The sequence below is a fragment of the Mus musculus genome, chromosome 1 (assembly GCF_000001635.26).
Source record: "Mus musculus strain C57BL/6J chromosome 1, GRCm38.p6 C57BL/6J".
Taxonomy (NCBI): domain Eukaryota; kingdom Metazoa; phylum Chordata; class Mammalia; order Rodentia; family Muridae; genus Mus; species Mus musculus.
Genome location: NC_000067.6, coordinates 191756432 through 191774561, shown reverse-complemented (window position 1 = coordinate 191774561; position 18130 = coordinate 191756432). Strand labels below are relative to the sequence as shown.

The following is an 18130-nucleotide window of genomic DNA, read 5'->3' as shown; positions in this document are numbered from 1 at the left end:
CACCGGTCTTTCAGGTACAGCAGGCTCCAGTCAGGATGAGGAGATGCTAATGCAACTTATATTATGGCCTAAGGGGAGCGTAAGAGAGCTTCTTGGGAAAATTAAGTCTACTTTGTCACTTGTCTTTATTTTTCATGGAAGCACGAGCTCTTGGATTTCTCAGCCACCCACTGTAAGACTAAAAGCAACACTCCATGGAGGACAGCAGCATTGCTCAGGAAGCCTGAGCTGCTTGGTTAACCACGGCACAGAGCTGGCCGTTTTGGAAGGATGCCAGTTATGTGAGCCAATTCCCTGATTATTAGAAGATACTGTTTGAACTGGGCTTTTCGTTACTTATAGATATAAATATTTGGGCTAACTTTTAAGGTATTTGTGCTGGCTAGCTTTTACTGTCAACCTGACACAACAAAGAGTCACCTGGGAAGAGGGAACCTCTACTGAGGAATTGCCTAGATCAGACCGGCCTATGGGTGTGTCAGCAAAGGACTGTCTGGACAGATGACTGATGTGTGGGGAGACGCTGCCCACTGTGGGTGGCATCATCCCTCAGGCAGGAAGGCCTGGAATGTATAAAGAAGCCAGCTGAGCATGAATCCAGGAAGTATACGCCAGACAACGAGCAGCTTTCTTGCTACGAGTTTATTCTCAGGTTGGAGGTAATGCTGTATGGAATAGCAAGCAGTCTTGCCTCAGGTTCCTGCCCTGACTTCCCTCAATGATGGAACATAACCTGGAAATGAAAGCTGAGGAGAAAAACAAAACAAAAACAACAAACCCTTTCCTCTGAGTACTCTTGCCCAGAATGCTTTCACAGCAACAGAAAGTAACTTAGCATTTTCATCCCATGGTAAGGTAACAAGCAGAGTAAAGAAGCAGGCAGCTCCTGAGAGGAAGCACTGGTCTGCCCTCCTGGCCGTGGTTTAGTCACGAGAACATCCAGGCAGCCCTGCGTGTACAACTTCTTACCAACTTTCCAGCTTCACTCTTAGAGCTTCCCTTTGTGTTCTCTTACAGATCAATTACTTAATGGTGCTGTATGTGTGCTCTAACGCACAGCCCTGCTTGTTGTTCACAGTAACTATGCCACAAGACATCTATCACCTACCCTTTCCATCTCTCACTATCAAATTCTACCTATTGCCCTTTAAGACCCAGCACAAATCCATCACAGGGTTGGCTCTCTGTTCTGTGGAAAAGAGATAAAAAAGATGGTGAATCACAGCAGTTAACATTTGCAGTATGCGCTGCATTATATAAGATTAATTTAATTTGTGATAATTAAAAACTAGGCCATAGTAACTCAAGGATGTGTTAGCAGGAACCATAAGATCAAAGGTCCTCATGTTAACATTAAAAATAAGACTGAATTAAACAGCAAAATCTGGGTTTAACAAATGAATTCTTGAAAGAACACTGTGATTTCTGGATTATCTGCCATTTTAAATGGGGACTGGCACAGAGGGCAGGGCAGTGTTTGGACCAAGACTTTATCCTACCATCTGCCCAGAGCTACCTGGATGTTCTCTTAACTAAAACATGGCTAGGAGGGCAGAGCAAACACCCCTCTCAAGGGCACTCCGGTTCTTTACTCTGCTTGTTGGGTTACCACAGGATTAAAATATTAAAATGAGTAATCTTCTAGCATAGTGAGAGCAAATGCATTAATACCTCTTCTCTCGTAGCAAAATAGAAAGGTTTTTGGGAAAGTTAAGAAAATAAACTTAGGTGCTCTCTTCAGCAGACATATACTAAAAAAAAAAATCGGAACGATACAGAGAAGATTAGCATGGCCCCTGTACAAGGGTGACACACAAATTTGTGAAGCGTTCCACTGAAAGAAGGAAAGAAAGAAAGAAAGAAAGAGAGAGAGAGAGAGAGAGAGAGAGAGAGAGAGAGAAAATAAACTTAGACCTGTGAGATATAAACCTTTATAATTCCAATGGATAGCTACCCAAATGATAAACGAGCTTGTCAGTTTTTAAGCAATGAAAGTTCATATTATCTATATCCTAGAATGTACTTTTAAATAAAAAGCATTTTCCCCAAATCCATAAAATCCTATCTAAGGGTACCCCATGAGATTATACTTTAAAGAAGATATAAAATAATGTTTAGCTTATAGACTCTAACATCTGAGTTAATATATTTGAATTTTTAAGCCATCCTGACTATGAAACGAGCCGACAAACTTCGTGACTTGGCCTCAGTTCAGTCATTCCAATACTCCCATACGTGGGTAGTCTTCCATATGTGAGAGAGGCCAATCACGGAGAGAGATTCTGATGTTAACAGTCCCTCCTGATTTTATGAAGCTAATTATCTAGCAGAGGGATTAGAAAAGCAAGCCAGTTAAATACGGAAGTACTTGACTTTGAAGAACCATTAGCTGAGTTTAAATGAGGGTCTGAACGTTTGCTCATGGCGAAGGACATGAAAAAGAGACCAACTGAGTGCTGTTTAGAAAAGTAAGATTCAGAACTTTAAAAATGTTTTGTCTAAGTAACATAAGCTTAGTTATGTTCAAAAGTTAAAGCAATTGCAAGTTAGACAGCAAAAATCTCCCTGTACCTTCCCTCCACTGACCCCGGCTCCCGATACAAGCTCTTCCAACTTTATAGTTTTTCCTCAATTTTTGAGGTTAAGTTAAATTTTGACAAAGGCCTGGGTAACACGTGGTAGCTCATGCTCACCTCTAACTCCAGCTCTCGGATGCCCTCTGCTATGCCTATGGAGAGAGACCGGCACCAGGCACACAAAGGTACAGATATGCACATATGCAGTCAAAACACCCCTATGCATAAAACAAACACATCTTCATGCTTTGAGACAGTATCTCACCTGATAGCTGTTTGCTTGTTTGTTTTTTTTAAAACAAGATCTCATTCTGTAGCTCAGACTGGCCTTGAACTCCTGGTCCTTCTGCCTCTATCTCTCAAGTGCTGAGATTACAGGCCCCGTATCCATGCTTGCTCAGAGCAGACAACTATCATCAATGAGAGCTATGCTCGACTAAGTCAATTAAAACATAAGCCCTAAGATGTTTGATATTTTAGGCATAATATTTTCAATAAAACTAAACTAAGCTTATGAGGTTCCACTCTCCTCTAGGATTTCCACAGCTCAGGGGTGATGGGAGAGGGAGAGTACTGTAGCCACTGGTGAGCTGCCTGTGCTCTTGAAACAATCAATCCCTTATGCTAGGCTCCTGTAACCAACCCTAATGAAACTTACTAGGCCACACACACACTTAAATTAAGATATGAGAGGAGAAGGGGGCTAGCTGGGAAGAGGAAGTTAAATCAGTGGGAGTGAGTCTCAGGGAGGATACCAGAAGGGGATGGTATCAAATATATTATGTATATGCATGAAAATATCACAATAGAAAACACAGTTAATGTGTTAACAACAAACATATTGAATACTGCTAGGTACGGTGGTGCACAGCTTTAACTACACCGCTAGGGAGGCAGTGGCAGGTGAGTCTCTGTAAGTTAGAGGCCAACATGGTCTACCAAGTGAGTTCCAGCCCAGCAAGGGCTACATGGTGAGACCATGCCTCAAAATACAAATTAAAGAAAGAATAGTCATGATGCTTTGTTAGACCTTAAAGGGACTTCAAAGTGGAAAATGCTGCCATGGGGATGCGTGCCTTTACTCCCAGCACTCAGGAAGGTATCTGTGGATATCTGTGAGTTCAAGGCCAACCCTGTCTACAAAGCAAAGTCCAGTCAGGTCACACAGTGAGACCCTAAATTTTACCCCTACCCCACATAGAAAATACCTGGTACCCTTGAGAGAGAAAACCAGAGGGTACCCAGTCATCACACAGATTATAATCTTCTGCAAAGTGTATGATGTCGAATTGCATATTCTCACCACGGTGAATTCGCTTTACTGGCTCTAACTGTGGTTTTTTACTATCGATGGTTAAATTTCTGAGGTTAAGCTTTGGACGAGGTTCAGAACTACATAGCTGGTTCTCAGGTCTTCCCGACACTACTGGACCCCTGGTGCAGGGCTTTCAGGCGTGGGTTAGGGCCTGTAACACTGGCTCCTGAATGGCAAGCCTTCAGACTTGGGCTGGAACTGCTCTACTGGCTTTCCTGGTGTCCAGCTTGCAGTCTACAAAACTCTGGGCCTTCTGAGCATCCATAACCAACTAAGCATCCATAACTAATATACTAGTTCTGTTACTCTAGAGAACTTTTGGGTTTTGTTTTTTTGTTTGTTTTGTTTTGTTTTTGCCTTTTAAGACAGGCTGTCCTATAACTCTCTCTGTAGAGCAGGCTGGCCTCAAACTAAGATCCACCTGCCTCTACTTCCTGAGTACTGGGATTAAAGGTGTGTGCTAGCACTACCCAGCTTGGAGAACTCTTAACACACTACAATAATAACATGTTTTCATGTTAAATTGTTTACATCTGAAGGAATTTGGCATATCATGTAACTAGAGGACCAACCTACCTCCCATCCTTGACTTCACTATAGAAACAGGACCAGACCCTAGTTAGGTTTACTTATTTACCTTTTTTATTCTTAAAAAAACCAATTGTTACATTTATTTGTTTGTATCTGTACCTGCATATACACACTTATGCCAGAATATATGTATATGGAGATCAGAGGACAGTTTATAGAAATCAGTTCTTGTCCACTATGTGGTCCAGATGACCAAGCTTTGGTTATAAGTGCCAGCTCTGCAGCCTCAGAGCTAACTAAACATCTGAAATTAGGGTTTATGTGTAATCTTCCAAATGGAAACTATATGATAAAAACATTCAGTTCTTCCTCTCCTCCTCCTCCTCCTCCCTTCTTTTCCTCTTTCCTCCTCCTCTTCCTTCTTTTTTTTTTTAGGGAAAAGCAGAACCCAGAGATTCAATGGCAAGAAAAGTCAGGAAGATGTAAGAAATAACTGGGGAAGAGGGAAGTTGGGGAAAAACAAGCAATACTTAGGAGCAACAAGAAAGCCAAGCTGCAGCACGGGAGAGACTGGAGGAAGTGCTATTACATAAATTTAAAGCTCACTTTTAAATTACAGAGGAAAATACTAGAACATGAAAATACAGACTAGACTAAACACAAACTTACTAATTTTTTACAATAATCAGAATATAATAATAAAACTTTTGCTGCAACTGTACTCATTAAACCCAAATAATCATTAAACCCAAACTCCTACTTTTCTGGGTGTTTTTTTTTTTCAATTGATTGTTTTAAATTGAAGGCTATATGCATATTGTAAAGAGAACCTCAGTAGTTGAATTAGAAGTAAAAGTGTCTCTGCTGAATGCCATCTGTGTGATACTTCCTGGTACAAACAATGTTTTATTGTTTCTGTATGCTTTCCAGTTTTAGAGATGTTAATATGAAAAAATATGCATTATAATTTATGAAATGTGGTAATTATTTTTCCCTTTTTGTATGGTTTTCAAAACTTAATTTTGATAATTATAACCCTCAAATATAAGATGTACAACTAGAGAATTGCTCCAAATCTACTGTTATGCATTTTGGCCGCAGGACAGCTACAATTTTAAGTTTGAGATAGACTTGAAGGAAGTAAAGGGAGACCACGCAGATTTCTGGGGAAGAGGAAGCAACCTGTGCATGCTTGGCCTAACAGGGATAACAACACAAGCACAGCGGGTGATGGGGCCGGAGGGAGGAAGCTGGTCAAACACTGTACAACCTCCATCCAGGCTTCAGACGGGACATCGTGTCATCTCAGCTCCACGTTGATATAATGCAGATTTCAAAAGGAGCACTCTGGATATCAGATTGGAAATGCTTGCTAGAGGAACGTCTTAGTCACTGTTTTATTGCTGTGAAAGGGACACTGTAGCCAAGGCAACTCTATTAAAACAAAGAACTCAGTCTTGCTTACAGTTTCATAGAGTTATTCCATTGCCATGGTGGAGAGCAGACAGGCAGGCACTGGAGCAGTGGCTGAGAGCTTTACATTCTGATCCACACACAGGCAGAGTGAGACTATGGTCATCCTGCACCACCAGTGACACACCTCCTCCAACAGCACCACACCACGCCAACAGGGCCACACCTCCTAATCCTTTCAAGCAATTCACCACTTGGGTTGCCGGTACCTACTCATCATTCAAACCACTACAGGGATAAACAGATAAGCCAATAAGCATTGCATATAGTTATCCAGAAAGCCAGAGGTGATGGTGGCTACTGCCAGAGTGAAGAGAAATAGCCAGACCAACATACATGTGGAATTTAGAAACAAAGATTCCCTGACATGAGGTGTGGAAGACAGAGAGGAGTCAAGGATGACTTCAAGACTTCTGTTTCCACCACACACGTGTGTGCATGGTCTCCCTCAATCACTCTCCAATCATTCAGTATGGCAGGGCCTTTCACCAGAACCCAGAGAGCAATGACATTGTAAATGAGGCCAGCCAGCTTGCTCTGGGATCCCATCTCCCTCTCCTACATGCTGGAATTATACATGGGCTTTTGCCTGGCCTTTACCCATGTACCGTGTTTGGATCTTGAGTCTAGTCCTGAAGCTTTAATGGCAAGTCCTTTTAACTATTGAGTGACTTTCCCCCAGCATCTCTGAGACTTCTTATGTCAAAACTAGAGGGTGGGCCCTGCCACTGATAACAGGAAGAAAGGTGGACATGTGGGCATTTTTAGGGAAAGCCACAATTTAGTGGTAGAGATTACTGTTGGTATACTAGTGTAGCTATAACTGGGTGTCAGATATAAAATAATCTAAAATTAATACCTTCTATTTCTCTAGAATCAGACACCTTAAGTAAAGCAACTGGAGCCTAGAGATTTTAGAGAGTACTGACAAATTGCTCTTCAAACTGGATGCTATGGCCCTGTATTAATGTCCCCAGAAGCCCACTGATTTTACCCCATCTTCCTTGGTTAGATTTGTTTATTTTATGTGTATGTGTATGAGTATCTTCCTGAATGCGTGTACATGTGTACCACATGCACAAATAGTGCTTGTACAGAGACCTCTACATTTTCTTCAGATCCCTCAGTGTCCCATCATATAGGTACACAGTGAACTAGTGAGTGCGTCTACTTCCACACGGCAAACTAATGCTCCGAAGCAGCCGTCAGTTCACCCCTTATGCACTGAGACTCAATGTTCCCTGAGTCACACAGATTTGGACATTGTAATCTTTTCATTGATCTCAGTTTGGCCCTACAATGTGGGTGGTAGGTTTTTTTCTTCCCCTCTTCCCCTCCCCCTCCCTCCCTCCCTCCCTTTCTTCCCCTCCCCACCCCCCAGCCACTTTCAGACAGCATCACATAGGTCAGCCTGCCCAGACGTCACTCCACAGCTGGAAGTGAACATGCGATTCTCTTGCCTTCGCTCTCTCAGGAGCCCTGCACTGAACACGTGTGTTACCAAGTCCAGCGAAACTCTTCCCCATACTATAATTTTGCTTTTTGAGTTTTGTTCTGTTTCGGGCATTGATGAGAGTGAATGCATGGCCTTTGTTTTGTTTTGTTTTGTTTTAGGGAGATAAAAGCAAAAGGGAAAGCTGGGCGTGGTGGCGCACACCTTTAATCCCAGCACTTGGGAGGCAGAGGCAGGCAGACATCTGAGTTTGAGGCCAGCCTGGTCTACAAAGTGAGTTCCAGGACAGCCAGGGCTATACAGAGAAACCCTGTCTCGAAAAACCAAAAAAAAAAAAAAAAAAAAAAAAAAAAGAAGGGAAAACCAAGATAATATATTAATTATAAATATATACATATTATATTTAGCCATAAAATTACTAAATACAATGCTCTGCTTTTAAGTAATAGAAATTTTTCTTATAAAGAAAAAATTAAAAATCAATGACTATATAGATGTAATATTAATAATATTCTTTATACCAATGTAATGTATACATATACCCTGAATTAGAACTACTGAGTCAGGCAGTTCTATTAAGAGTCACAGAAGGTTACAATCTTACTTTCAGTATGTAAGATCAAAACTATCATCTTTTTGAAATGATTTTTTTAAATCTAATTTTTAAATTTTTTCTGTGCATTATTGTGTCTGTGTGAATGTGTTGGATCCCCTAGAACTAGAGTTAGACAGTTGTAAGTTGCCATGCAGGTACTGGGAATTGAACCAGGGTCCTCTAGAAGAGCAATCAGTGCTCTTCGCCACTAAGCCATCTCTCCAGTGCCCAAAGCCATCATCTTTGAATTGCGAATCTTTTGGCTTGAACTGGCTATTAGTTTTGTTAACTAAAGAAGACCTAAAGCAAATAAGTCAAAATGTTAACATCCTTATGCTTTTGCTAAATAGCTTTTTAAAATTTAATTTAATTTAATTTTAGAGACAGGGTCTCTCCATGAAGCCCTAACTGTCTGGAACAGGAAATGTAGATCCCTAGCTATATAGATTCACCTGCCTCTGCTTCTCACTGAGTACTGGGATTAAAGATATGTGCCACTATACCCAGCCTGCATATTTATCTTAAAGTACTAAGTATTTCTTTCTAAATTATTTCCCCCTCAAAACAAAACCAAAAACCTGAAAACAACAACAACAAAAAAATCTGAAATTAAATTCTTGGTCAAGCTCTCAAATAAAATGCTATCTCCAAAGAATCTAATGCTCTAATCAAATCAGACATGCAAAGCAATGCCTGCAGCTAAGGGATGTATCAGAGGAGAGCACTAATCTGGCAGGCCTGAGGCTCTGTATTCCATCTCCAGCCATGTTTCAGCCTTCAGTGCCTCTCATGCCAATATGCTTAAAGGTTCAGTTTTTCTCAAAATCTAAAAAAATAAAATATAAGATAATTCTGAATAAAAGACTCATCATTTTTCTAACACACTGCCTCATTTTGGAATAAAGCCGATATTTATTTATATTAAGTATAGGGGTTATTTTGCTTTTACTCCTGTGAACATTTACTCTGCAATTAAAATTTAGTTATGTTGCAAGGTGTGGTGGCACATATATTTAATCCCAGCACTTCAGAGGGAGAGGCCACATGACATAGCTTCCAAACACCTTTCCTTCTTTCTGGGTTTGGTTTCTCTTGTCATCTCTTCAGAATATAACAAAAGAGAAAGGGACCTAATCCCATCAGTTTATATCACACACACACACACACACACACAGTTTTGAATGTTGTATTTTGAAACTTTTATTCTAATCAGAAATATTCAACCCCTACTTAAAATTTAAAAACACAACCAAATGAATGAAAAAACCTAAACTAAAATCAGCCTGTCTCTATCCTTGAATGTCTTACTGCCCTACAATGACAGAGGAGTCAGGCTGTTTGACAGAGCCTCTTCCTATGTATATAGTAAATGTTCACTACCTTAAATAAAATATACAGCACTTGCCAGGCATGGTGGCACAGCCTTTAGTCCCAGCACTCAGGAGGCAGAGATGATAGAACTGAGTTCAAGGTCAGCCTTATTTGCATAGTGAGTTCCAGGACAGCCAGGTCTATGTAGACAGACAGACCCCGTCTACAAAACAAAACAAAACAAAAAACCCACAAAAGAACAACAAAACAGTCAAAGCAAACTCTAGTGAGATGGAATCAGAATAATGAATATTTATACTTTTGCCTCACGCAGGAACTTCCTAATGTGTTAACCTAAGTCACACAATATACTCATCCACCTTGTAGCTACTCCTCACCCGTCAAAACATTAAAACTGTAACATTTTGGTTGTAAAATTTAAGTTTCAAAATTTCCCATCTGTATTTAAAGAATGCAGATCAGCAATATAAAAACATATGCAAATATGCACCTGCTGGTAGTGAGTGTAGAGTCTGAACAGATCCTCTTGTTCTGGGGGCCTTTATGGTAACTGTGCTCTTTCTCAAGTCTGACTCCTTAATCTCAAAGTCTGTTGATTTGCACTGAGGTCTGACAAGCAGAGCAAAGCTAAATAATAAAGCTTATAAAGTGGCCAAATTATACTCGGATCATTAATGCCAGGTAAACATCTCCATGCATTTACATAAATGCTCCCTCAAAAAGTAAATAATCTTTAGAAGCAAGCACAAAATATCCACTAAATGCTTTTGCTGGTATTATGCAATAGACATAAGCATAGCAAGATTAAAAATTTTAAATGTAGAGGCTGAAGAGATGGCTCAGTGGTTAAAAGCTCTTGCTACTCCTACAGGACCTGGGTTCTCTTCTCAGCACTGATATCAGGCAGCTCATAACCACTGACCTTCACCAGTACCCACATGCCAAGTGAGCACGGCAGAAACACACACACACACACACACACACACACACACACACACACACTCATACACACTCACACTCACTCATATACACTCACACACACTCACACACATGCACACACATGCACACAATTTTAAAATCAAATTACAATTTTTTATAGGTACAATATAATTGGGTTACCAAGAAAAACATTTAGAAATATTATAATGAATTATTTTGAGAATTTTTCACTTGGGAGGCAGAGGCAGGCGGATTTCTGAGTTCTGAGGCCAGCCTGGTCTACAGAGTGAATTCCAGGACAGCCAGGGCTACACAGAGAAACTCTGTCTCAAAAAACAAACAAAACAAAAAAAACAACAAAAAATGTTTTTCATTTCTATTAGCATGTCTATTCAACCCCTGTGAGCATATTTATCATCGGTGCTTACTCTTTTACTTAAGAATGTGAGGCAACTGAGTAATCACAGTGCCATGCAACACTGGTTTTAGAAATCTTTATCAGTGAAAATAACTACTTCAAATTAATTTTTACATTAAAAATTCAGCAAAAGAATGACTTTTATTGCCTATAAACATGAACCATATCAATATTTCCACTGTCTGGTTAAGTTAAATATTAACTCTTACTATCCTGAGGTGGTTGTGTTAGACATGCACTGAGTTCTACAACACTGACCTGTAATGGACATGAGTGACTGTTGGTTTCCTGTACCCCAGGATCCAGGTCTGAATGTCTATTGGTTCAGCTTTGGGATAAGCTATGGTTGTATCTATTATCCACTGGAGGCCTCTTGATTTGCATTCTGAAAATAAAGAAAAAGCGCCTTGAGTTGGGTGAGGTTTCTGTACCTGCAGTACAGAGCTCACTTACACAGCTGAAGCAGACTAATGTGCCTTTGTTTTGAGAAGAAGGGTAGATGCTGCCCCTGCTGTTCTCTTAAGACAGTACTCTTAGCATAAAATGAAAGCATCTTACTATAGAGTAGATTACTTCAGAACAAACAATAGAACACGACTATTTACTATACACAGCTCATTCAAATTTTCAGTATAATTATACACTAGCAAGGTCTTATTATATATTATCACTCCTACACAAAAGAGCCCATGAAAGCCACAAAGTAAAGCATACATCATAAAAATGAGACATAGACTTCAAAAACAAACCAATAAACGTAAACAAAAGTCATGATTTACCATATTAATACTTAGGAGACATTAACAAATTCAGAGAAACCGGACATGAAATAAATTTAGACATACATTACTATTGGTTACTTCCTCAATTTTACCAAGAGTTACACATAAATAATTTTCCTACCCTGTCCTTCTGAAAGAATGATCAAGAGCCACCACTATGAGAAGAGATGGGAAAGTTGTGTTTAGTCTGCTCCTTCGCAGGCAGATTTTGTTTCCATCAATGAGTACAAACCCAAGCAAGAGTGGAGAGGGATTCTCACAGAGAACACTGGCTTTCAGTGTGTTGAAGCGCAACTGTCTGTTCTACACATGAAATGTCTAGAATAATTTTTCATCCTGAGTCTAAATTATATTAGGAATCAATAATATATTACCTTTTCTTGCTAGAATTTAAAACAGGTTTTAAATTCCTTAAAAGATTTTGGAGCAACATTCTGTTGGGGGTAATTTTTAAGAAGGAACAGTTTTCCTCTGAGCACAGTGACCCAGGCCTGCAGACTGTGGCAAGAAGACAGGAGGGTAAGTGGTTCAAGGAGATTGGGTTACATGCCTTTGCCTAAAAACCAAACCAAATCGAAGCAAAAGCAATCAAACCCCATGAAGTGCTGGACAGAGAGGGTAGAGGGAGAGGTTATAGCAAATGTCGTAAACTTCAGAGTGTGGAGGGCGGCTCATGGACAAGGACAGGCAGTACAAGTTCTCTGAACTCTATGCTTAGAAACTCTCATGACAGGAAGTGTAAAGGCCCAGCAGAGCTCAGTTCAGGAGGAGTTACCACTCCGAAGACCCTGACACTTCTAAAGGTAGAATATCATTTTGGTACGTGCCTAGAGGCACAAAGGTAGTGCTCGCTTCGGCTGCACGGATACTAAAACTGGAACAATACAGAGAAGATCGCGGCCTCTGCACAAGGATGGCACGCAAATTCGTGAAGTGTTCCATATTATTTTAAAAATGAAAAACAAAAACCTACAAAGGTAGGGTTTATGTTTACAGAGGATAAGTACTAGTGAATATGAAAACCAAGGAATACAATGGAAAATATCGAAACAGAAGAAAACAGTAGAATACTTTTCAGGTATTCTACTTAAGATTTAAATATATTAACTAAGGATAAATAATAAACTTTCTTCTGAATAGAATTTGTGGCTATCTGAAAGAAGTCTCTTTCTTCATTAGTAGGCAACTGTTATCACAATTGTCCTTTGAGGTCTAGAGCACCACTGGGCGCGGCCTGGGCGGGCTGTACGCCCAGCTGTCTTTTTAGTTGGACTCATCCTGTTTGGAAGACCTCTGCTTGCAGCCCTGGCCTGCCTGACCTGCACACTGTCTCTCCAGCAAGTGGAGCTATTCTGAACTTTGCTTTTCTATTAAAAGACTCTTTCAATTTGCCTTTTTAATAGATGATAAAAGATTAAGAAAGCTGACTGCCAAATAGCTACTTGAAAAAAGCAAATGAAAGGAAAAGCGCAGAGCAATTTCACATGCATTATTTCTATGTCTGCTCTATACAGAATCTGAAAACGTTTCTGAGAGCCAACCGTTTCAACATTTATTTAAATAATACTAAAAGAATTTAAAAATGCTATCAAAGGAATAGGCCTCAGGAACCCCTTGAGCTGTTCATCAGAAAGCTTTTGCAGCAGAGGTGGGTTGAAGGAGGAGCTTCTGCTCCTGCAGAAACAGCGTCTGAGACTTGCCTGTTCCTTTAGGAGCCGCATCACTGAGTGCTGCTGGCTATTAAAACAGTAGGTGCTCGTGCTCATTATTTTAAAACTCTGGAAAACGAGCCACAAAGTTACAGCTCATGGGAGAATCTCTGCCAGCTGCTGGAATCTTCCTGTCACTTGTTTCCTGCTATCTGATGGTTTATTCTGGAGCTCATATTATTTCCAAAAGACCTATATGTTGTCCCTCCCCCACACATGCGCAACATAGCTGAGTACTTTGCCAGGCAACCCAAACCCATATGGAGATATGCATCATTTGTGTGGCTGTGTTATATGGATGTATGGGAACTGCTTACCCATCCTCCCTCTGTCTGGTTTATTATAAGGTAAACCTGCGACAAATTTCACTACCTATATGCGGATTATGATTATTTATTTTCATCACAAAGCCTCATTTTGATGGCTAGCCCAGGATGACCTAGAATTTATTACATATTCCAGACTGGCCTTGAACTCAAAGGTAATCCCCCCACCCCACCCCACCCGACCCCACCCCACACACCTCCACTCCTCAGGCTCACAGTACTAGATGTACTGGCATGAGCCATTGTGCCTGATGTAATTGTTTCCATTTAATAATTATTTGTAGTAGGATGACCAAGTCATTTATTAATATTTTAAGGGTCTTAATAAATACTGCTAAATTATATTAACTTTGTTGTCTATTAAAAGCAAAGAAAACCTTCTACAGTAACTTGCATCATTAGTGGCAGAAACCATTCCAAGTAAAAACTGACGGGTAGGAAAGTCATCTTTGACTACACACTTGTAATTATTTTATTGAATTATTGTGATTATATTTATTCTCATGCATTATTGTGACTATTGACTACTTTAAAGGGAAATCTGAAGAGATTATAACTTCATCTTCTCCCTGACTGTCAATTCTAATTGTCAAAAGTTTTTTCAAAAGAATTGAGCCAGGCTAGGTGGTGTAAAACTTAAATCTCAACACTCAGAAGGCAGAGGCAGGCACAGCTGTTTGAGTTTGGGACCGTCCTGGTTTCTACAGTTCCAGGACAGCCCACGACTATATAAAGAGATCCTCTCTCAAACCCCCAAGCCAACTAAACAAACAAAAAACCAAACCAAACCAAAACAAAACAAAAGATTTAGAACTCTAGAAAACATTTCAGTTCAAACAGGACAAGCAATGCTAAAGCACCCTACCTAAGCCTCTAGCGTCTCCTCCTGCTGGGCTTCCATTTTCCTGCCGTGCTACAAGTGCCTTCAAAATAATGTTTGTTGCCCCAAACCTTGGCAAAGTGACATGTGTAAGAAATGGCAAGTTATTTTTCTTGGCAAATGCCTGGCTTGTTTCTCGCCTCTTCCTGAGGAAGCCCCCTTCCGGAAACAAAACGATCCATTTTCGATCTCTGCTCCTGTAATTATGTTCAAGGTGCTTCTTGAGAACCAGCAGCTGTTGGTCGCGGTAGGCTCTTCCCTGGAAGGCACACACACATTGTAAGGACAGCTGGAGAGTAAAACATCCCACGATCAAATAGAAACAACTGCTTCAAACCTGTCGTGCAATTAGTTATAGGATAGAACAGTGTTCTCCCAAGCTATTTCTCTTTCTGCGTGGAGTGGTAAAGGGGAGGAGCTGTTCAAACTTACACAAAGGAACTTCTTCCTGGAGGAGAAGCAACTCAGCAGTTTGGTGGCCACACTGTGTGACCAATTACAGTCCCAACCCCAGAAACAAGAGAGTCAACAGGAGACCACATGGAGAAGTGCTGAACGTGGAGGGTAAACTCCACAGGTGATAGGTTTTAGGAGGAAAGTTATAAGAGGGATGAAAAGGATCAGGGTGAGCAAGGCAAGTGATCAAAGCCAGGAGGCGACAGTTGACCTGCTAGATAACATGAGGGAGTAAGCCACACAGAGATGAAAGGCAGGGTACTCCAAGAGTCAAAATGATACAGGCCACGCAGGAGATGCTTGACATGCTGGGGCCTGGAGTGGGAGCACACATCCAGTAGGCAGAGATAGGTGGATCTCTATGAGTTCAAGACTAGCTGGTTCACCTAATGAGTTTCAAGCCAGGACTGCACAGTAAGACTATGCCTTACAAACAAAGAAAAAAACAAAGAAATAAGAGTAGCGTCCTGGTCGACATGGAGATGACAGTGGTAGGTGACAAAAAAGCAGAGAAGCCCAGACAGGAAGGACCTCAGACATGGTGCTGAGTTCTGTTTAGTTCTGTTTTGTTTTTTAATTTAAAAAAGTGCGTGTGTATGCCTGTAATCCATTTATGTACACCACTGTGTGGGTATGTGCACACAGTAACCTGTGCTCCATTTATGTACACCACTGTGTGTGCATGAGCACACAGTAGCCTGTGCTTCACTTATGTACACCACTGTGTGTGCATGTGCACACAGTAGCCTGTGTACCATTTATGCAAACCACTGTGTGTGCATGTGCACACAGTAGCCTGTGCTTCACTTATGTATACCACTGTGTGTCTGTCCATATGCACACAGTAGCCTGTGCTCCACTTATGTACACCACTGTGTGTGTGTACATGTGCACACAGATGCTTGTGTACTATTTATGTATACCACTGTGTGTGTGTCCATGTGCACACAGTAGCCTGTGCTCCACTTATGTACACCACTGTGTGTGCATGTGCACACAGTAGCCTGTGCTCCACCTATGTACACCACTGTGTGTGCATGTGCACACAGTAGCCTGTGTACCACTTATGTACACCACTGTGTGTGCATGTGCACACAGTAGCCTGTGTACCACTTATGTACACCACTGTGTGTCTGTCCATGTGCACACAGTAGCCTGTGTACCACTTATGTACACCACTGTGTGTCTGTCCATATGCACACAGTAGCCTGTGCTCCACTTATGTACACCACTGTGTGTGTGTACATGTGCACACAGATGCTTGTGTACTATTTATGTATACCACTGTGTGTGTGTCCATGTGCACACAGTAGCCTGTGCTCCACTTATGTACACCACTGTGTGTGCATGTGCACACAGTAGCCTGTGCTCCACCTATGTACACCACTGTGTGTGCATGTGCACACAGTAGCCTGTGTACCACTTATGTACACCACTGTGTGTGCATGTGCACACAGTAGCCTGTGTACCACTTATGTATACCACTGTGTGTGTGTGCATGTGTACACAGTAGCCTGTGTTCCACCTATGTACACCACTTGCCAACAAATGCTCAGGGAGGCAGAGGGTGTTGGATCTCCTACAACTAGAATCATAAGTAGTTTTGAGCAGTCTGATTTAAGTTCAGGGAACCAATTCCACGTCCTCTTAAAGAGCATTAAGGATAAGAATTGAACTATCTCTCCAGCTACCAGGGCTAAGCCTTAAATGCAAAATTGCTGGAAATGCCATAATTTTACTTATACCATAAGTAAGCCCAACTCTTTTCTATACAGTAGCCAAGTTTTACTGATTTCTGTGATGAGAAAAAAAAAAGCCATTGGGGTAAGTTGGGGAAATACTGCAATAGCCAACAGAAGCCTGCGATGCTCAAGCTACCTGTATGCATGAGGAACAGTTACATACAGGGAAACCCCTGGAAGCAGATGGGACAAGGGCATGGACTGGATCTTGGTTGTGAGAAAGGATGACATGGAGGCTGAAAACAGTCAGCCAGATAAAGCTGCTGAAGGCCCCAACCTCCAGCCAGCATGAGAAGCCTCCATCCTGTCAATGCAGGCCAGCCAGCCCAGTCACAAAGCTCCTTTAAAGTAAGTGTGCTTCCAGTCTTCAGATAAAATGTATCACAAATTAAAACTTTAAAAACTAGCTTATTAATATTATGATTAAAAAGTACAATTTAGCAAGGTGTGATGACCCATACCTTTAATCCCAGCACTTAGGAAGCAGAGGCAAGCAGATCTCTAAGTGAGGCTAGCCTGGTCTACAAAGCAAGTTCCAGGATAGCCAGGGCTATTATACAGAGAAACCCTGTATTGAAAAATAAACAAACAAAAGAAAAAACCCAAAAGCCACCTTGTCCTCTTTCTTTTGAGAGAGAGTTTCACATGTCCCAGGCTGGCCTTGAATTCGCTCTGTAGAATGACTTTGAATTCCCAACTTCCCACTTTTGTCTAAAGTGCTAGGAACACAGGTGTGCACCAATACATTTGACTAAGTTAACATATTTTCTAGACCATTCATTCTCATGTTATAGAATCTTTACTCCTAATCTCTGAAGGAAAAGTGTTGCTCTTTTAGAAATTAATTTTCAGTTACTCTGAAACAGTCTGTATGGATTCAAAACCTTGACTGCCATTAAATGAAAAGATTTGAGTACATACTTTTTCATTTTTACACTTTAGAGCACACTGAGAATGTAACTTCTTGATGCTTACCATCAACATCAATGGTTACATTACCCTACACCAGTCATTTCCTCAGACTTCCCCATCTAAGAGGATTGGCTAGCTTTCCCACTGGACCCTCCCTCCTTAGCTGTTGATCTCTCTGTTGCTTGCTTCTGGGCTTTCTACTTACTTCCTAAGTCTTAATTTGTGGGTCCTCAGAACAAGATCCATTTGATCTATCAGGTATTCATTAAGAACTTCTGTGCACAGGACCATACAATCAAGATTAAAGTTGCTAAATACATGAACATCAAGTAACCATGGCCCTGCCATCCACAGACATGCTTACATATGCTATTTCCCCGCGTGGAAAGAGGAAGTGTGTGATACTCAGTGGAAGTGAGAGTGCGGCCATGCAGAGCTGACTGGGGAAGAAGTTACTATTCTCTTGCCTATGAGAGACTATTCCTTGAGCTTACATCCCTTTCCAACTCATCTCCAGGCATTTGATCCATATACCAAACATTATATTCTCCTCAACATTTTCTGGATCTGATGTACTTATTTGTATTTCTATGAATTCCCTCATCACTTCCTATGACTATTACTATATTTGTTTACTTTTAATAGCCTCTCTACTGGTAACTAAGATATCTTCTTACCACATAACAAGGTA

At 40.9% G+C, this 18130-nt stretch overlaps 1 protein-coding gene and 2 non-coding genes across 10 annotated transcripts in view; 2 read left to right on the top strand and 1 right to left on the bottom strand.

Annotated features, from left to right (window-relative positions):
• Lpgat1 (lysophosphatidylglycerol acyltransferase 1) overlaps window positions 1–18130 on the bottom strand; it is a 66702-nt gene that overhangs the window by 9694 nt on the left and 38878 nt on the right. For all 8 annotated transcript variants that reach the window (XM_006497156.4, XM_006497153.4, XM_017320202.2 and 5 more), the window contains 2 exons: window positions 14315–14588; window positions 10891–11017 (listed from right to left, as the gene is read on the bottom strand). In XM_006497156.4, coding sequence (XP_006497219.1) covers window positions 10891–11017; window positions 14315–14588 — 401 coding nt within the window. The remainder of the gene's footprint in view (window positions 1–10890; window positions 11018–14314; window positions 14589–18130) is intronic.
• On the top strand, window positions 1740–1841 carry Gm26203. Its single transcript, XR_003949192.1, has one exon. It is a non-coding gene; the product is annotated as a U6 spliceosomal RNA (small nuclear RNA).
• Window positions 12259–12362, top strand: Gm22446. Its single transcript, XR_003949188.1, has one exon. It is a non-coding gene; the product is annotated as a U6 spliceosomal RNA (small nuclear RNA).